This window comes from Hoplias malabaricus, chromosome 7, assembly GCF_029633855.1.
Source record: "Hoplias malabaricus isolate fHopMal1 chromosome 7, fHopMal1.hap1, whole genome shotgun sequence".
Lineage (NCBI taxonomy): Eukaryota > Metazoa > Chordata > Actinopteri > Characiformes > Erythrinidae > Hoplias > Hoplias malabaricus.
In genome coordinates, this window is record NC_089806.1 from 27531930 (window position 1) to 27553417 (window position 21488).

Sequence of the window (21488 nt, forward strand, 5' to 3'; positions counted from 1 at the left end):
GCTGGCTTCTTGGTTTTAACAGGAAATACGTCACAGATTCAAAACCTGGTAACCGATTCCTAGTGATGGCACTCTTAAAGCTGAAGCTTGAAGGCATGCACACAAAATTCTCTCATGTTAAATACCTCATAAAGCAAGCCCATATGAGCCTCGCCTAATGAAAAAACAGGCAATGGATTTGCACAGTAATAAATGTAAATGTATTATCGAAAGCCCTGCTCAAGTGTTTGTGCAAGAATATTATAATTTTAGATATTAACCGAATATCATACGAAGTGCCAACTTGCAACACTGTGAATGTAATTACAACAGTATAGTTTTCCCAATGTGCCTCATCAGGGTGTGTTATAAGTGTATTCTAAACTTATTTTTAATATATTACTGTTTTATGTATTGTAACAGAATATATTATTCATACATTAAAGTTTTCTGCCAAATCAGCAATGAGATATTGAAGAAATGCACAACAATTTAGTTTTAGTGGTTTATTTTATTTAAACAACTAATGCATGGTTGTAATGCACACAAAACACGGTTTTAAAAGCTGTATAATGTGACATCTGTTCGCGAGATACACAGAGCACTTTGAGGTTTTGGTCACCCAACTACATATCTTTGCAGGCCGGAGGCCAGCAAGTTGGGGGGCGTACGCAGCAAGTGGGCGATCAATGTTTTTTGGGAAGGTGAATGTAGGAAAAGCAGCCTTTGTGATTTGAAAAAGGACTAGATACCCTCTACTAGTTATATAGTTTAAAATATTAGGTTTCAGTGAAAACGAAATACATAGCACTTCTGATATTTTAATTATATACATTTGGTAATCTGATTATGGGGTGAACTGCAAACGTAAGAAATCCATTAGGTCTCTCATGTCTACAATCATTATTTTAATTTGATTACAGAACTATAGGACTGTATTATTTGTTTTGTACTCAGCACAGTATTGGATTATAAACAGTTTAAATGTGTAAACCCTTAAGTAACACTATAGAAAATGGCCCACTGTTCAAATAAATATTTAAAACAGCTCCTTTCCATAAATAAACATGGGAGAAATAGTGCTAATAATTTGCAAATAATCATAATATTCAGCAAACCTACCATGAGCACTCAGTCGTAGTGGGTGTATATGACAGTATAGTCAGTGCATGTAGCTACAAGTTAGGTGAACCTAATAAGATGGAAATTCACTGTAATATAGTTATGGTATAATGAACTCCAAGATAGTGGTGCAACCTGTCAGGAAATTTGGCTCAACATATAATATAAACAGACATTCAGAGAAAATCACTGTACTTCATTTAGTTCCTTTGCATGGTTTTAAATGATTCTTTATAGAAGTATGTCCTGGTTGTAGAGTATTATGTATTACTCTTTGTGTTCAGATGATCACATATGCTTTGATTTGGCATCAGAACCAGGTCCTGGAACACCCTACTCACAAAATTAGTTGAATCAAGTTTGTTTGAACAGGTAGAATAGGACCAGAGTTGGATAACACTGGCTTAGACTGTCAGAAAGCCTCCCTTTCTTCTTACCTGGATTGTGCATGTGAATTTGTAGAAGGACTATCATTCATTCATTCATTGTCTGAAATTGCTTATCCAATTCAGGGTCGCGGTGGGTCCAGTCCGGAGCCTAACCGGAATCACTGGGTGCAAGGCAGGAACACACCAGTCCCTCACAGGGCGGCACATTCACTCACACTGAGTCGCCAATCCTCACAGACAGTCACATGGAGTGTAGCTCAAACGCACAACCTCCAGTTCCCTGGAGCTGTGTGACTGCAACACTACCTGCTGCACCACCGTGCCGCCCGAAGGGCTATCAATTTATTTTAATAAAGTTAATTTATTCAGTTTAATTTATTTCAGAAATACACCATATGTACAAATATTTGAGGACAAATTTGTAATGAATGTATTCTACATTATGTTGCACCCATTACTAACCGAGATGTGCAAACGTGTACACACTGCATCTCTAATCCCTGTAGAGAAATACTGTGATAGAATTGGATAGAATAGAATTGGATTCTCTGGACTAGAGAAACATGAACCTAATGCCAGGCGAAGAATATATAGCACCCCAGCACTGAGCTGTGCTGATGAACCCATATTTACTGTCATGTCTCTTGTTAGGGAGTGAGTAGTAGGCTATATATAAGCAAACATTATCATTCTCAGTGGTCTCAGTTAAATGGTTATTCTCTTTTTATTGCAAGAATTACACATATTAAGCCAACCACAAATAAGTCTGTAAATCACATAATGCTGAAAATGTACTCCATATAATGTACTCAATGTTTACAAGGCACAATATTAATACTGAAAACAAAACAGTTATTACATGGTCACCAGGCATACAGCTGTACTAAAAAATACACAATAATCTAACACAATATCCCAAAGAACTCACTGACATTCTCTTAAACTTCCAAACAATTCTCAAACAGCAATTTGAGCTGCATTAGTTATAGAAATGTGTTAGAAGAAAGAAAATACCTAGGATACCTATTTTGTGCAGGTCATTTTACACAAAGCACGACATCAAAGTTAACCAGACAGCCTCGGTAGGTTTCTAAAAGTATCAAACTACACACACTATCTGAACTGTGGTGTATAAGGTGCCCTGCAGTCTAGTATCTCTGCCTTAAGAATTGAGGTGAGGGCCCTACAGTCCAGTTTCCATGCCTTAAAAATTCTGGGGTGAGGGGCATGTCATAACCACAAACATCGCATTGACCCTGAGACCCTGCTCATCAACACAAGCTTTCAGAAACAGCTCCATATCACCCGTTTTCAAAAACAAATAAAAAGGATTCTTTAGCCTCTGGGTCATCTTCAGAGCCTTTATGCCAACTACATATCTCGAAGCCAGAGACGTGCTTGAGTCATGCTTAAAATGTCCTTCCGTGCTTACTCGGAGCTGTACGGCCCACTTGGAGCTGCCTCCGGCCTGCAGAGATACCCTTCCTCCAACAGAAAGCGAGCACAGTGCTAGATTTTCTGCTCTTGCTGTTTTCTTGATTCAATGCGCTCATTGAGTCTGACTTGCTTGATTTAGTGTCGTTTTTGCACTCTCGCATAAAAGACAGTGATCTCACTCCATAGTATCGGTGCTGAAGTTAACGGCTCTTTACTTTTACTCACGTGAAATATTAGACCAGTGTGGCTATAATTAATCATGTAAATGTAATCACAGTAAGTTTTAAATATGCTGATTTCAATCCAATAAAGTAATCAGGAAGATTCATAACGGCAGTGTTTTGGGAGAATACACTGCAGCATCCCAATAAATATATTTATACATTTGAGCTGTAATGGGTATAAATCACATTATCTGTGGTTTATTTTTTACTGTTACTGTGAGAGAAATACAATATTTTTCCTGTTCCTGAAAAGCTTTTAGTAGATATGTGTATTTAACCCGACGGCGACATGAATTTAACATTTTTACAGGCTTCAGTGGAGTCTTTTCTTGGGGTCCAACCCAAACGAATGCATCCTAGCCAATGCAAACAGTTTCAAGTCCAGAATATCCTCAAGTAAAAATACTGTCAGGTACAGAGGTCAGTGCTGATGCCTAGAAAGAAAGAAACAAATAAAATTAGAGCCTAAGTGCGTTCAAGGCCTTTCAGTAATTGGTACAGTCTCAGTCTAACCGTATAGAGCATGGGTCACCAATCTTATCCACAACATTTTAACTTTTTTTTTCATATAAATTTTCCCCTCACCAAATCTTGAATCATCTCATACTGGTACAATTGCAAAACTATTCACTGATTGTCTGTAACCACTTATCCTACTCAGGTCAGTGGGTCCGGAGCAAACCTAGGATCACTGAATGCAAAAAAGGGACACACCCTGTACGTCAGTCCTTCGCAGAGCACCTCATATTCACTGACACACTCGCAACTATGGACAGATTTGCACGGCCAATCCACCTACTAATCTGTGTTTTTGGACTGTTGGAGGAAATCAGATCCCCAGAGGAAACCCACGTGGACACGAGAAGAACACACCAAACTCCTCACACACAATCACCCGAGGCAGGGCTTGAACTCCCAACCCCAGGACCCTCTAGTTTAATGACTGCAACATTACATTTTGACTTAATTACATTGGTAATGTCTACAATTGTGGTAAAATGCTTCTATGTTTGAATTACCACAGAAACTCATTTGTAAGTCGAGTTGTTTAGTTTTGTAGCCCTTTGGTCTGTTTGCGCCTTCCTATAGTTAGCACTCTCCTGAATTTGGAGACATTTCCACCTTAAGACAAAACAGCAAAAATAAGTAAATAATATTATCCACCTATGTTGCAGGAATAGAGCAAAATCCTCATCTCAGTTCATGCTTTTCAATATTCGATCTATTTGTTGTACAGATGCTGTTTTCTGAGCAAAGCCTAGCACACAGGACTGAGGCCCTTTTATTTTTCTAGCCATTTACTGACACTGGGTCTTCATAAACGCACATACACTAGACAGGTTTCTACCATACAAACAGACTGGAGAGCTAGCAAAATGTTTTTCTTTTTTTTCTTTTAATTGTGAATATATTTAAGCAGCGTAATGTAAATAATCATGCACAAACAACCCAAACAGATAAGAAGAAATACTCAGCTAACATCATCACCTAAAAAATATCTCTGGATCATACTTTACACTAAAATGCTTTCCATTGTCTTTGGAGAAACAGGGCTTTGGTCTGACGTTTTCAACATCTTATGCGTGGTAAAGGCACTTGATGCTTTTCAGATTCCTTTTTAACAGCAGTCACTGTAAGCTCCCCTCATCTACGCCTACTGATTGAAAAAAAACAGTCCAAAATTAATACATTACACATCCACAACGTGGGATGGTAAATGCTGTTTTTTTTTTTACTGTGGAGACTCATTCATCAAATCCATAGTATAATACAGAATTAACATGAATTAAATAGAGAGAGCGAGAAAAGCTGTTGTGCTTGGAGGGATTAAGGAGAAAAAAACACCTGTTTAAGGCTGGACTGGAAACTGAATTTGGGAGGAGTCTTCAGTCTTGGGAGTTTCGATTGGGTCTATTTTTAGGTTACTGAAAAATGGGGACAAGAAGTAGGAGCCGTCAATAAATGTGTTTTGACACCAACCCTCGTTTTCAGGAAGTCGGAGTAGGCTCTGTTGCTTTGTTATATAAATTGTTTTTTTTATTCTGTCCCAAACACTGGACATACTTAACAGCCACTGCTTTAACGGCCCACTTTATTCATTTCTTCTGGCTGTTTGCATCGCTTTGTGAAGAAAATGGCTATAATTTTAGCTCATGTAAGTGAAAAGCCCAACTGACAAGCAAGCTGTCCCTCAATTAATCAGAATCTCCATCACCCTGAGTGGGATTTCCTCGTCCCCTTTTTGTCACAAGAAGCCATTTGTGACCTAACACATCGTCCATCGATCCAGAGCTTATGAGGTCTGCATACACAAACATGCTCAAACCCTGCTGGATCCCCAATCAATTGGGCTCGGCTCTCCTGAGCTCCTCCATAAATTCATCAGCAGGTCGACAGCTCTTGACAAGGTCAGAACCCATGGGCACAGGCGCAGTCAGACAGCCATATATCCCCTGCCATAACGACCACAGCAGTTATTAAGTAATGGCACGGAGAGAAAATGTGAAGCGCCCATGTACCGAAAGGGAGGGGAAAGAGGAGGAGGCCGCTAGGAACAGTTCTGAGAACCTGCCATTGCAATCTGCTCCAGATAGCAAGACTGTTTGTGCCCTGCGGGCCTAGTTGTTTTAAATCAGCCATTGAGCTCTGAGGAGGCTGCTTGCTCTCCTACAAACCGCTGTCTGATTTACAGTGGGCAAAAAGAAAACAAATCAAACATAACCAGTATAAATAATGCACAGCATGTGGTAGGACACAAAACAGATAATAAGCCATCTCAGAACAAAGCAAACTCATTCAAACTGAGAGCTGCTTCCCAAAAAGGAAGCTAACTCTTTGTAATATTTCTGAACCATACATTTAAATCTCAGGAGAACCTGTTTTCAAATTTCCACTTAATCTCTCCTTATTACACTATGGGGAAAAATAAATAAATTATAACCCACTTGTTTAAAACTTGGGTGGCACAGCAGGTAGTGTCACAGTCACACAGCTCTGGAGGTTGTGAGTTCAAGTCCCACTCCATTGACTGTTAGGAGTTTGGTGTGTTCTCCCCATGTCCTAGTGGGTTTTCTACGGGTGCTCCGGTTTCCTCCCATGGTCCAAAAAACACATATTGGTAGGTGGATTGGTGACTTGTGTCTAAAAATCTGATTTTAAACTTAGTTACTAGAGGCTTTCAAATGGAACAACTATCTCAGCATTCTCACTGTTCAATCCCTCAGCCATTTTAGACCAGGAGAGAGCTAAACTGGCCTCTCCCTCTCTCTCTCCTTTGTGATCGGATCACATTCAGATTTCACTTGACTGCATGAAAAGTCATAAGTAAACTTGAGTGGCCACACAGGACACTTTGTGATTAGTTGATATTAAATCAATGCTCCAGAGCAAAAGAGAAAAAAAATTCGGGCCCTCCCCCTTATCTTTTCAGGACTCCAGAAAAACTCTTCTGTTCAAAATAGCCTGCTGGAACATGGTCTTTCAGGCCAAGGTGTACAACTACAACCCTATGATTTCTGAAATGCAGAAAACATGGTGAGATTTAAAGAACTAGAAACAAAAATTAGGAATGAAATGGAATTCAGATATAAAGATATATATAGATATATTTTTTCCCAAATAAATAACCTGGCTTGAGATGAGCCTGCTTATCAACGTTCATTCCATCTTTATAAAACTAATATAATATTATAAAAATGCATTACAGCTCTTACTTTGTGAGAAAATAAATACTCTCAACCAGAGCTATAGACATTGGATCTTTCCATCCTTGTTGTAGTTCTTTGTTGGTGCTCATAACGTTATACATATGAAAGGACCATGTGTCTAAGCTGTGTCTCAGTGTCCTGAGGCAGGTGATGTCAAGTATTCATTCTGGAGCTCATGTGCAATGTAATAAATCACAGCTTCATTCATCATCAGCGTTATCAGTCATCAAGCTTCAAGCACAGAATCTATTCATGGCGTACACCACACAGAGCATTTGCTGCATTCGGTTTGAAGGCTGCAGTGTTCTTGCCATGGGGTGAACAGCCGGCTTGAGGGCTAAACAGGATGAGCAATTTACTGTGTTGAGAGAAGGCATGTACATTATCCAAGTATTTATGGCACCTCTGAAGAGTCCTAAGTCAGCAGAACCTATGAAATGGAGCTCAGTATAAAGGAGACATGAAGGCTTTCATATATTAAAAAAAAGACAATCATTAAAAAAAATCTGTAATTCATAAAAGTGGAATTAACTGAACTGGGGTTCATGAAGATTTACAATCTGCTGTTCAGAAATCTGAAGGGAGAAAACCTCAGTGATGACCCGCAGTCATCATAAAAAAAATGACATAATTTACTGCAAAAATTCCTTCAGTTAATCATGACTAACTGCATTGTCCATTCTTAAGACTGAAGATTTCAATAATGGATTTTTATAATGTTAGCTAAATGAATAGGTTGCGCAGCAGGTAGCATCACAGTCACACAGCTCCAGGAACCAGGGAGGTTGTGGGTTCTATTCCCGCTCCGGGTGACTGACTGTGAGGAGTTGGTGTGTTTTCCGCGTGGGTTTCCTCTGGGTGCTCCTGTTTCCTCCCACAGTCCAAAAACACACGGAGAATGACGACTCCAAAGTGTCCGTAGGTGTGAGTGTGTGTCTGTGTTGCCCTGTGAAGGACTGGCGCCCCCTCCAGGGTGTATTCCCGCCTTGCGCCCAATGATTCCAGGTAGGCTCTGGACCCACTGCGACACTGAACTGGATAAGCGGTTACAGATAATGAATGAATAAATGAATACATGTAAAATCATTCATTTATTGTCTGTAATCGCTTAGTCTGTTCAGGGTCACGATGGTTGTGAAGCCTACCCAGAACCACTGGGCGCAAGCCTGTAGAGGGTGCCAGTCCTTCACAGCTATGGACACTTGAGTCGCCAATCCACTTACCAACATGTGTTTTTGGTCCATAGGGGGAAACCCACGCAGACACAGGGAGAAAAAAACAAACTCCTCACCGTCACCCAAAGTGGGTGCCTGGAGTTGTGTGACAGCAATACTACCTGCTGTGCCACCGTGCTGCCCTAATGTCAGATCAACACAATGGAATTATATTTATATTTGTAGTGTCTATAGCTATAAAAATAAAGAACAATAATAAAGTATTTCCTTGTAACTTTAGGAGGAAGATAAAATTGTTGTGGTTGTTGTGCAAAACATTTTTTTTGTTTTTACTTTATAATATTTCAATGTAGTTCAAATAATTTTTTTCAATTAGAATTAGAATCTCTTAATTTGATGAGCAAATGTTTCAGGGAGAGCTTCAGCATTAGACAACAGGTTTTAATAGAGTGAATTAATGCTACAGCACAGCTCATTGTTAAAACCACTGATACGCAACTAGGTTCTACAAATTTGGTAAAAATTATTAGTGTTTAAAAAATAACATGCTAAATTCCCATGTACATTATCCTGTGTCAATACATAAAATGAGCACACTAATTAGAATATAAAGTGTTCTTACCCAAAATGTTATTTTTATTTTAATTGACTCATTACCAACAGTGTTTTAGAGGTTCTCAGTGTAGAAACTTAGATTTGCATGACATTTCACTATGATTCAGTCAATAATAAATAAGTCATTGGAAGTCATTTTGGTTACGATGAGTTCTATGCTTATTTTGACAATTTGTTTCACACAGAATCAGGATCCTTCACCTTGAGGGAGCAAAAGTGATTACCCATTTGAATACACCATAATTATATTTATCTTTATTAGTGTTATGATTGCCCATGATATGTAGATGGAATAACTGACCATAATCTGGAACACCAGATGAACTAGTCTTTCCTTGGTTCTAATACGGTACCAGGAAGACAGGCTTGGTTGTCAGGTCCTTCATCCAGATCATAATCGTCTTCCCCATCCTCACCTAGAGAGACATCACCAACAAATCATGATTTAACACTTTGTCATCAAAAGTTTTTTTCAACAAGAACAAGGCATGTCTCAAGACCAAAACTGACCACAGTCCCTTTCCCACCACAAGCAGCTGTCTAGTTGGAGAACTGTTTTTGTCAAATTGGAATCTAATGTTATTGTGATTGTAAACAGAAATTACATGTATCACTGTTCATGCTGTTGTTACGCAACTAATAACTATGGCAGCTGTTGTTACACCTACCATAAATAATAAACTGATTTTTAATACTTATGTTCAGAAATTGATGAAAGAGCTACATGTGAAATATGACAAAACATAGAAAATATAACCAGGATAACTACTTTAATAGAACAACCTTTGATATATTTACTGTATATTTAAATATAATTAATTAGATTCAGCCCCACCCCCCAATCTATACTTCACTATGGGGTGCTACTCAGTGAGTACAATGAGAGACAGACAATTCACTGACATTCAGGACCACAGAGACACAAGGTAAGGAATGATACATGTATGCATTCTGTAATGTTCATCTTAGTCTTGGTAATGGGCAGACACACTGAACTCATCACAGTGACTGATTAGAAATTAAGAAAACAGGCTAAGTTGGAGCACTGGCATTCCTGAAATTAGTGCTAAAATCAGTATATTCTCTTTGAGAAATATTGGTGTTTCAGCCTTAGATCCCCACTCTCTGTGCAATCACATTACAGTTCACACATCCCAAGTTGCCAGGTAGACAAAATCTGTCACAAACATTTTAGCCATGAAGTGACAAAATGAACAGAGATATGTAAGATTAAAGATGTAAAGAGTTTTTTCAGTTTTATATGAAGAAAGTGAGAGACAGTGACAGCTGAAAGATATCTTAAAAAAGAAGGCATATAGTGACATGATTCAAAGGAATAAACATTTTGTGTGTTTTAAATAAATTGAGGCAGACTAAGGTGTTTTAAAGAAATTAAACAGTATATAAAAATATATTTTTATATATTTGGCTGTTTAAGGTGGAATGAAAAATTAAAATGGGTAAAGAACACCAATATTAGACTTTTTATGTAGATGTTTTTAAAAACTGTATTTTAAAAACAACTATTCATTTGCCACATTGCCCAAAATTGAGTAATTACATTTAATTAAAGATGCCATGAACTGCTTCTAAATATTTCTTACTTTCTAGACACTGAACTTCATGGTCCCCACACTCATTTGCTTACCTGTGGTGAAGTCAATGGCTCTCAGCATGGTGGCCACCCCTTCTGTATGAATGGTGAAATGCACCATGCTCTCATAGGCCACCTCTGTCCATTCCGTGGTACATGCTTTGGCAATGTCTGTGATTCTGTAAAGAACATGGTGGTTTTCAGGGGGAAAAAAACACAACTAACAATGGACAGTGATGAAAAGCTGCAGTATTTCCTCATTGTGCAGTAAAACAGTAGCAGGGATCAATGCTCAAGTCTCCTCAGGTAACACCTGACAACTTATGAGGATGGAAAATATTTCAGAATCACCATAGTCTTTAATTAGATTTCCATTCCACCTTAAATGTTGCAGCAAGTACATTCTGGAAACCACAAGTTGAATTAGAAGTGGGAAAATAAACCAACTTCAGCCTCACACAAACAAGTGCAGCAACTCATGCTCATGCTTTAAGTATATTTATTGTCCCCGAAATGGCAGTTTGTCTTTTGTCTCTCAAACTTCCATCTACTACCTCTGACAAATGTTCAGACAGTTTGCCTCTTCTGCTGCTTGCTCCATGGTGGCTGTTCTGGTTGTTTGGAGTCACTGTCTCTGGGAAACCTTGGGGCACATTCCACCAGGAGAATGGCTGTTTTGTGGGTTCTCTTCAAGGGGTTTCTATAGGGGTCATTAGTGCCATGGCCAGAAGTACTTTGTCACACACATTTGTCACACTGTATCGGCTGGATGTCACAGAGCTATCAATGCCGCATGCAGTACTCTGTGTGGGCTCTGCTCTTCCCTGATGGTTATAGTTTGTTTTTTTCCCCTTTACCTTCATAGCTACAGCATTATTACTTTGAAAGGGTAAAGCCTATGGTCCTCTTATCTCAATTGCAACCAGCACTGTGTCTTAACTCCATACTGAGCAGACTGCTGTCATTTATATTGTTTCATTATCAGTATTCAACTACTAATAATAAAACATTCATTCTAGTGATGGGAATTTCGGCTCTTTTGGCTCGGCTCTTCATAAAGAGCCGGCTCTTTCGGCTCCTAAATGGCTCTTTGTTTTACCACTTATTTCCACTGGTACAGAACAATATTACCTACATTTTACATGACTATATGGACAAAATATTATTGTTCAATATTAAAAATAATAAATAGTGTTGCAATGGCCAATTTTTTTATGGCTGTCTTGTAATAACTCACTGATTGCACTCACACATTCAATTGTATAAATAAATGGATTTTTATTTAAACACCTTAATAAAAAATCACTTGTAAACTCTGAAATATAGCCAATGGAACCCAAAAGGTAGGTATTACAAAATAGCTTATTAAATTATATAATCATCCATTTCTGGGTAATAAAATAAACAATTACAATGCAAAGTGCAAAACAGCAGCATTCAACGGTAGTGAATAAAACAACCACAACTGTCAACAAACATTTAACTGATTTAACATTTTCTTAAACTATTTTTTGGAAGGCAGATTGGCATTCAGGAAAACCAAGTGTCTCAGCTTGGAGGCTTGGAGCTTGCTTGTTGTTCTCGGATTGATTGAATGACAAGCCTTAGAAAAAAATGGCTCGGTCTTAGACGGGAACCGGCTCTCATCGTTCACTTACAAAAGCCGGCTCTTTGAACCGGTTCGTTCGCGACCGACACATCACTAATTCATTCATTTTATTTGACGGTTATATAAGTAATCTGGAATACAGTCTGGACAGAATGCCAGTCAATCACAAGGCAAATCGCAATCACGCATTGACTCACATCTATGGATAATTTTACATTACCAGTCCACCTACCAACGTGTGTTTTTGGACTGTGGGAGGAAGCACTCAGAGAAAACCCAAGCAGACATAAAGAGAACACACCAAACTCATATCGAATACCAGAGACTAGGGATGCCACAATAACAGATTCTTCAGTACAAAGTCGATACCAAAATTCTGAAAACCACACGGTTCTTTTTTCCTGTGGTACCGGGGATACCAACAGCTTCATAGATCTCCCAGACCACACGAGGTCCCCATAATAAGCCTACACACTAATAAACCGAGAAAGCTAAAAACAACACCAACACGAAGAATGGCGTCGGCAACAGGTACTTTGAAACTGGTTGAAAAAGTTATATATGCTATGGAAATATTTAGCGTTTGAGTCCAAACCAAACAAACCTACTGCGTCACAAAGCCTCAAAAGAACCCAAGTGACTCACACACAAAGTGTACGGGCACTTACCTTAGCCTGTTCCCTTCAAAACGAGACCAATGTTGAGTCTTTCCATCAAACCGTTCGTTAGTAATCCTCATGTTTGTGTAAAGGGAACTGGCAAAAGGTTTACAAAAGTACAAATAATTAAATAAAGATTAAAATATGACCCCCGTATAGCTTAATCTCTCTGTTGTCCAACGACACGTCAATCACGTCTGTAGACCAATCAGGGGCCAAGTTATGGCGATGCGCAATCAAGGAGGCGGGACAAACACGGACCCGTACTTCAGCAGAGCGCATTCGGTTTCAACGTCTAATGGACCCACGCAGCGTGAGAGGCGACTCGAACGGTTTTATTTGGCAGCCACAAACTCAACAAACAATAATCAAGACAATAAATATGATTAGATTTATTTCACTACCTGCCTTTTTCACCCACTGAGACAATTTAAATATAGGAGAGGAGAGGTCTGAGAGAGATTTCCTCGCTCTACAGCCAATCAGGGTGAAGCTCCCACCTTCCAACACATCTGGCATTTAAAGGGCTAGAGTACTGTTAGAAACACCATTATTTTATTTGTGCTGGAAGAAGACTGGTTAAATAAAAGCATTTGTGTTGACATGTGGGGCTGCACGGTGTGTTGTAGTCATACAGCTCCAGGGACCTGGAGGTTGTGGGTTCAAGTCCCCGCTCCAGGTGACTGTCTCCGAGGAATTTGGTGTGTTCTCCCCGTGTCCGCGTGCGTTTCCTCCGGGTGCTCGGTTTCCTCCCACTGTCTAAAAACACATGTAGGTAGATGGATTGGCAACTCAAAAGTGTCCACAGGTGTGAGTGACTGTATGTTCCCCATATGTGTGAAGGACCGGCGCCCCCTCCAAGGTATGTTGCTGCCTTGCGCCCAATGATTCCAGGTAGGCTCTGGACCCACCACAACCCGTTGACAAGCATTCGTTTCATTGGTTTATTTTTGTCTTTTGGTATCAAGAATCGTGGAATTTTTGTGGCATTCACAACACACTTCTGGTGTGACATCCCTACCAGAGACATGGGTCAAAATCACAACCCCAGGACCCTTGAATTAAATATAGTGACAGTGACACTATATATACAAAAATATAATAATCAAATATTTCTGTTAAATACACTATATTTTTTCCAACAATTACACACCCAGATATATCATTATTTATATTATTATAAATTATTTTTTGTTTTCCACAGGTATTTAAACTGCTGCTTTTCCCCTCCCAGGACCATGATGGTACACACACAGCCCATGGAACACACACAAAGCTGCATTGCCACTCCTATGGGACCAAGATACATGTTCTTTTCAATGTCTCCTATTGAAGTGTGGTGTTCTAAAATATATTAGGGATGGTTTCCCAGACAGGGATTAAGCCTAGTCTAAGACTACACAGCATTTTGATTTGTGACTTTCCATTAGGATATTGTCCGGGACTAGGTTTTATCCCTGTCTGGGGAAACCACCTCATAATTCCTTTTAAATGTCTCTCATATATTAAGGTGTGGTACATTAAAAGTGTTTGGTGATGTGTCACTGGCCAGTTATTGATCGCTGTTTCAGTTGATGTCTTCACACTTAATGTGCATTGATTTTTTTCTTTTTTAGATAAGAAACTACTCTCTAGAATACAATTTAGTCATTTTGCAGCATCATTAGGCTTCCTACCCTCCTCCAGAAGTTACATAGTGCAGTCTCTGCAGTGCTGAGCTAAGGTAGCAACGATAGAGGCTTTATTCTCCCTCAGGTCAGTAAAGCATCACAATAATTTTAATGTGGTAATTTTAAGGTAATAATTAACAAAGTGTTCATTTACAAGAAATGAGGATATTGCTCTATTCCTGCTACACAGGTGGGTAAACACTGACTTAATTTTGCTGTTACAGTTACATTACATTAAGGAGGGACTGACTCCAAATTCAGGAGACTGCAAACTGCATTAAAGTAAACACATAATGTATGTGGTACAACACTAAACGTTGGAGTTACAAATGTGTTTCTGTGGTAATGCAACACAGTAAACCTGAATAGGGTAGCAGAGCTAAAACAAACAAACAAACAAAAAAAAAAAACTAAGGCAAATAGTTGCCCTAATGTTAAAAACTCATAAACATAAATGTCAGAAGTATTCATACACCTTTACTTTAAGTGTCCATTACTTCATTTAATGCTCGGTATAGCTATAAAAATATGCATTTCTGGTACTCAATTATATTAAGTACTATTAACTAATCTAACATAATCATAGATGCATTCAGTCATTCACTGTCTGTAACCCAGGTCCATCAGGCACCACACACACATATTTGGACACTTTTGTACAGCCAGTCCACCTACCAGTTGAATTCAGGAAGAATCCACTAAACTCAAAGGCAGTGACCTGATGCGGGTCTTGAACCCACAACGCCAGGAATGACAGAGATGCTACCTGTTGTGCCACTTCCCCTCACACTGAAATAAACACAAGAAGCTGTCCACAAACTCAAAAAGAAGAAAGTATTGACGATAATTGGATTGTTATATTGAGTGCAACTTTTTAAATATATTTTAAGTTGGAATCACTCAATCCAGTTAGTTACTTTGAACAATATGGTTTACAGTGTAATGGTGAATACAAACTTACAGACAAGTTCAACTTCAAACTTCGGTTTCTCACCCAAACATACCAGCTCCACATTAAAATATGCAGAGCTCCTGAATGAACACAAACAGGAGAAGAATTTTGTTTTACTGTGACAACAGAAGTTTTCCAGAATCAGCTAGGTTGCCTTTAACTCTCTATTTCCTGACATCATTTACTCCTTTATATCTCATATAAAGGTATTCCTAAAAATGAATGTTAAGCCTGAGGTTTCGTTCTCTGTTATCTGGAAACTGTTGAAAACCTTTTGTCATGGCAATATAATTTCATGTTCTTTTTTCATGACCTAGCAGTCCCAAAGTAAGCTAGACATGGTATCCAATAAAATTAGATGTGAAATAAAATGTGATGTGAGTTATGACTCACTGTGTCAGAGTCAGAGATGGGTAATGAGACAAAGCCATACTGCAATAAGAAACCTTTATTAAATGCACTGAAAAAGGCACAAGTAAAGAAAGGTGCAAGGTTTTTTGGCCTGTTGTGTAGTGAGATTGAGAGTCACCAATTGCCAGTGGTGTTTTTCCTGTTTTCCTGTTGACAGTAAGACCCCAAACACACATCAGTATATATTAAAACACTCCCTCCAATCAGGGAGAAAAATCTGCAGCAGGTGAGTCGTATATTTAGACACAGGGTGCAGCATAGTCGTAAAGAGGGGGGGGAGGGGTGGGTCAAGCCCACAGGAAGGTACACAGCAGCATCCGAGGAGAGAATGCAAGCTTAGTTTAGAGGCAAAGATGCAAGGGGTGGCGCAGCTGCGCCGGCTGGAATTGGGGTGAAGGTCCACAGCAAGGGAGAGGATGAGCTGTAAAGGAAGAGGCAGGTTGTGGTGCTGCAGCAAAGTGGAGGGGATTGGCACAAAGGTCACAAAGTTAGAGACTGGGATGCTGAATGCCTGCTTTCTGTTCCAATATTTTCAATATTTTTAAGTGCAATTATATTGGAGAGTACAGTAAGCGGACTAGTGCCCTGGTAAAAGGTAATATTGCAGTTCTCAAGCCTGTTTCTAATGCAGCTTAAAAACACTGTAAATTCAAATGCAGCTCTCTAAGGCACCAACTTGCAACAGAGCAAACACAATAAGGCATCACTGACACAATGATTCTCTAGGGCGGTTTACAGTTTCATCCATAAAATATTTGACACTATTAAAGTAGAAACATTTGGCCCAGAGCTGTATAGAGGGAGAGTTGCGCCAACAGAGGTCCAAAATGCTTGGTTGTCACGTGACTCATGCAGGCTCCAAATAGTCCCAGGAAGCTCTAGGCTGCAAATTTAAATGTATAGAGTCAGGGAGAGAAATTGTGATTGATGATTATGTTAGAAAAATGTATAATTAGTGCTTTTTAAACTTGTATTGTAGTCAGTATGAAATAAACTATGGTTTCTGATAAGTTAGAGCAAAGGTAAAGAGCTGTTCATAAACCAATTAAGATTTGTTTTCTAACACATCATGGTGGTTTCAGTCATCCTATATGGACCTAATCTTAAAGACTAAAGTTAAAAACAAAGATATCAGACTGAACAGAAGGTGGAGCCTTTGTGTAGAAATCTAAAAATGGTAAATTGAAATATCACATCCAGCCAGGACATTATCACATTTGTTTGAACAAAAAAAAAATATTTTACCATGCACTTATTACCACAGTTGATAAATCTCTAAAGAAAAAAAAGAAAGGAAGAAAAAATCCACAAACATAATTTTTATAAACATAGCACAAAAAGTAAGGAAATTTATGTTTGTATATTATTTCTTTGTTGGAACAATGCTTCTTGGCAATAAGAGCTGTGTATGTGCGTTGCGCCCATGAAAAATTTGCCAAATCCTCTCTGCCAATGCCAAACAGCATATTTTGTGTGATGATGTGGGCGGCATCTTCTTCACTGGAAAAATGAGGCTTGTCATCATTGGAGGCAATCTCAATGCAAAGACATATCGAAATGAAATTATGTGGCAAGCCCATATCTCATGACCGAACTCTATCCTCCAAGATGACAACGCTCGCCCCAACAGAGTGGGGTTTATAAGAGACTACCTCCAGAAATTGGGAGTGGAGAGGATGGAATGGCCTGCTAGCAGTCCTGACCTCAACCCCACTGAACACTTGTGGGATCAGCTTGGCCATGCTGTTCGTACCAGAGTGAGCAACACAACCACATTGGCTAACTTGGTGACAAATGCTGACTGAAGAATGGGATGCCATCCCACAGCAGTGTGTGACCAGGCTGGTGACCAGCATGAGGAGGAGGTGCCAGGCTGTTGTGGCTGTGTATGGTTCTTCCACATGCTACCGAGGCTCCTGTTTAACAAATGAATGAATTAATGAATCTCTTCTCCCTTCTATATAGCTAGAGTGCAGATAGATAAGCCCAGATCAGAATTTCAGATAATACTTCCAGCATGCACAAGCCTTAGTTTAAACCCAAACTCGGTGCCTGAATGTCTGAATCAGGGATTGTAAAATTGGCATTCAGGCTCATTTACGACAGGTTCTGCTTATCTGCTAATAGACTGCAGCCAATGATCACCCTTTATTTCCTGTTTCCTCTGCATACCCAATAATTCTTAAAAACTATAAAATCAAAATTTCCTCAATTCCCACAGATTAATTGATTTGATCTCTATGTTTCACAAGTTTCAATGTTGAAAAAAATAATAATTTCATTGGACAATAAAAAATGGAATCATAAGTATATGTTTAAAAAGTATATGTTTTAAAAAAACATGTAATCTTTATGGGCAGCATATGGTGGTGCAGCAGGTAGTGTTGCCGTCAAACAGCTCCAGGGACCTGGAGGTTGTGGGTTCAAGTCCCACTCCAGGTGACTGGCTGTGAGGAGTCGATATGTTCTCCCCATGTCTGGGTTTCCTCCCATGGTGCGCCCCCTCCAAGGTGTGTTCCCCTTCACACCCAATGATTTTGGGTAGGATCTGGATCAGTGGCGGATGCTGGTCTTTCAAGGAGGGGAAGCTCAATTTCGGCCTACATCATAAAATGGGTCGGTTTTTTTTATACGTAAATTCTACCCTCCGTTCCTTTTTAAGAAAATGATCTTTGACCATCTCGTACCAACGAGGCATCTTTTCCAGGGACTTGACCTGTGTCCTCTCAATGGCCAGCAGAGATAGGCTGCTTAAACGGCCTTGGCCCATGTGAAGTGTGTCCGCTTGTGCTCCCACGGATCTTTACACCAAAGGATCGCTGATTCACTCATTTCGCTGTCAATCAAAAAGGGATTCAGCCTCAGACAGATCATCCAATCATCATGAAGAAGATGAGTGCCCGGGCCAGTCGAGGCCAGCTCACTGCCCCATAGACCCCCAGAGACACTGAGCGTCCGATGGGCGGGACAAAACCTAGCATTTATCCAATGACTTGTCTCGTTTCGCTGCTTCGCTATTGAACACACTGTTTAAAGCACTGTGAATCTGTGGGAATGATTGAGAGGAAAGCCGCGTCTTTACCAGTGATAAGAAGCTGATTCTGAACAAAAGTTGAGCGTGTTGTAGTGCATATTTATTCAATGACATGTACACACAACATTATATATTTGATCACTTATTTTTTTACATTTTAGGGGAAGCTGAGCTTCCCTTGCAATCGCCTCTGCTCTGGACCCACCGCCAACCTGAGTGGTTACAGACAATGAATGAATATAATCTTTATATTGCGTCTTAAATAATCTCTCTCTAATATAATCAACTTGTTCTAGACTATCATGAAATAACTTCATGTGAGAAACTGCAGAAGCATGATTCAGAAATGTAAAGATCTTGGATATTCATTGACTAGAAAGAATCTGGGATTCATTCTGCTGTTCCTTTGTCTTGTCAAATGTCATAAATTACATGAGATGTCACTACTTCAGGGAGGTTCTAGTCTGAAAAGACCTAAGAAAACATCCTGTCAGAATAAGAACAAGGGAAGGAATTTCTTCTCCCTCAATCCTTGAAGTTTAAATTGCTAGTGCTCAAGCATTTAGAGGAGTACCAAGGAGAATAACAGAACAGCAGTTCTAAGCATTGAGGAGGGATTTTATTTCCAACCAAAGAAGAGTTAGTTCCAGGCAGGGCTGGACAATAATTCAATATCATTATATATCACAATAGAAAATATTTAAATATTGGTGATATGATTTTTAAACAGATTTCCAGTATGTCGATACTTTATTTAAAACATCTGCACTGACTGACGTGCATCACAGGGCGCTGCCTTAAGTTCACTGCATTCAGGTCAAGCAGAACTCAGTAGGCTACATCAGTGAGTGATGACGTACACTACAGGCCAGCGTTCAGCAGTTGTAGGCTAGGCTAGGCCTGAACTGAACAAGCCTCCACGCGTGAAAATAAAGCAGACGAAATAGTTAATAAGAGAGGAAAGACTATTTCAGTGGTATGGAAGTGGTTCGGCTTTGGAAGATGTAATATATTTCAGGTTTCATTGCACTGCAAAATGTGCCGGTGAGTGGTGCCGACTAGCAGCGGGAACACATCAAATCTGTTCTACCACATTCCACGTGAACAGAATATTCTGAGAGTCTGAAGATGAGGCACCATAAATGTTTAAGCCAACCTGTCCCTGAAACATCACCAGCTGTGTCAAGCAAAGAGAAACCCACGCAGCAAACACAGACTCCTGCCATATGACAAACAGTAGAAGCCTCATAAAGACACCACTAAAGCGGTAACAAACTTCATGGAGGGAAGGACATGATGCCATTTAGTACGGTGGAAAAGGTGGGCTTCAGGAAAATTATGTCAGTTATTGACCCCAGACACGAACTCCCTGGCTGAAGCTTTAATGCACATTTGCGTACGCAAATGCATGCGTGTACTTCAAGCAATAAAACCGTCACTGCCAACTTACTTTCTGGTACATCCAGTAGAGGGCAGTTCGGAGTAAAAATCAAGCATGGAGACGGTGGAGGAACTTGTAATTCTGTATTTAATTAAAAAACGCTGGTCTGTGAGGCCATTAAATGAGAACTCGCACAGTGTGCCTTTGAGTGAGGCAGAGCAATTAGCTGTCACCATCCACCCCCTCGGTCTTCAGTGCTCTGTCCCGTCCGCATTAATGAGCCTTAGGGAAGTTAGGGAACAGGTGTCAGAGCAGCTGAAGTCAGTGTCTTATTTTGCGACCGCGGCTGACCTGTGGTCAAGCCGAACCTCCAAACCATACATGAGCCTTATTGACCAACAGTGGGTTATATAAGAGACTACCTCCAGAATTTGGGAGTGGAGAGGATGGAATGGCCTGCTAGCAGTCCTGACCTCAACCCCACTGAACACTTGTGGAATCAGCTTGGCCATGCTGTTCGTGCCAGAGTGACCAACACAACCACATTGGCTAACTTGGTGACAAACGCTGACTGAAGAATGGGATGCCATCCCACAGCAGTGTGTGACCAGGCTGGTGACCAGCATGAGGAGGAGGTGCCAGGCTGTTGTGGCTGTGTATGGTTCTTCCACATGCTACTGAGGCTCCTGTTCATTAAATGAATTAATGAATCTCTTCTCCCTTCTATATAGCTAGAGTGCAGATAGATAAGCCCAGACCGGAATTTCAGATAATACTTCCAGCATCCACATTTAATTTAAAAAATGGTGGTTTGTAAGGCCATTAAATGAGAACTTGCACAGTGTGCCTTTGAGTGAGGCAGAGCAATTAGCTGTCACCAGCCGCTTCTTGCACTGCCCCCTTGGTTTTCAGTGGTATTGCTCTGACCCGTTCGCATGCGTAAGCTTTTAGAAAACGTGCAGGTTCCGTACAAAGTGAATGCAGAGTACAGATAGAAGGCTCCATTCGTATCCATATTTAACGCTGAACATTAACAGGTGGAAGAGCAGCTGAAGTCAGTGTCGTATTTTGCGACTACAGCTGCCCTGTGGTCAAGCCGAACCTCCAAACCATACATGAGCCTTATTGACCAAGAGTGAAAACTTGTCAGCTAATGCTTCCAGAGGGTTTATTTTCTTGAGGATCACATGGCTGAAGCAATTGCAGCTGGACTTGCGGATGTGCTCGCCTCCTGGGGACAGACAGTGAGACCAATGATACCAAAGCCGTTGAACTGAACAGATGGACAATGCTTTGGACACCGACTGAACTCTGCTATTGATAAGTTACACAGTTAATATGTATATTAATATATTATTATCTTAGTTATATTGTGTATTTTATGAGTATATTTTTGTTGCTAAAATCATTTCAGTCACAAATAGGCGATGCCATACATACATGTTTTTAATGGGTATTTTAGGCTATATTCTTTATATTAGTGAGAATTAAACATTTCACAGAGCATGTGTTATGCTGTGCATTTGATAA

General features: G+C 39.8%; 1 protein-coding gene across 1 annotated transcript; it reads right to left on the reverse strand.

Annotated features, from left to right (window-relative positions):
• Positions 1-2319: 2319 nt before the first annotated feature.
• Positions 2320-12640, reverse strand: LOC136701835 (E3 ubiquitin-protein ligase TRIM63-like). Its single transcript, XM_066676576.1, has 4 exons — positions 12520-12640; positions 10297-10421; positions 8950-9064; positions 2320-3585 (listed from the first exon to the last, which is right to left on the reverse strand). The coding sequence occupies exons 1-3, from the start codon at positions 12588-12590 to the stop codon at positions 8973-8975; spliced, it is 288 nt and encodes a 95-aa protein (XP_066532673.1). The 5' UTR covers positions 12591-12640; the 3' UTR covers positions 2320-3585; positions 8950-8972.
• Positions 12641-21488: the final 8848 nt, after the last annotated feature.

Excerpts from the sequence above, each read along its gene's own strand:
- LOC136701835 (XM_066676576.1), bottom strand. The coding sequence starts at position 12,590 with ATGAGGATTACTAACGAACGGTTTGATGGAAAGACTCAACATTGGTCT. Across the intron at positions 10,422-12,519 it reads TTTGAAGGGAACAGGCTAAG|AATCACAGACATTGCCAAAG; the intron begins GTAAGTGCCCGT and ends TGTTCTTTACAG. Across the intron at positions 9,065-10,296 it reads AGCCATTGACTTCACCACAG|GTGAGGATGGGGAAGACGAT; the intron begins GTAAGCAAATGA and ends ATGTCTCTCTAG.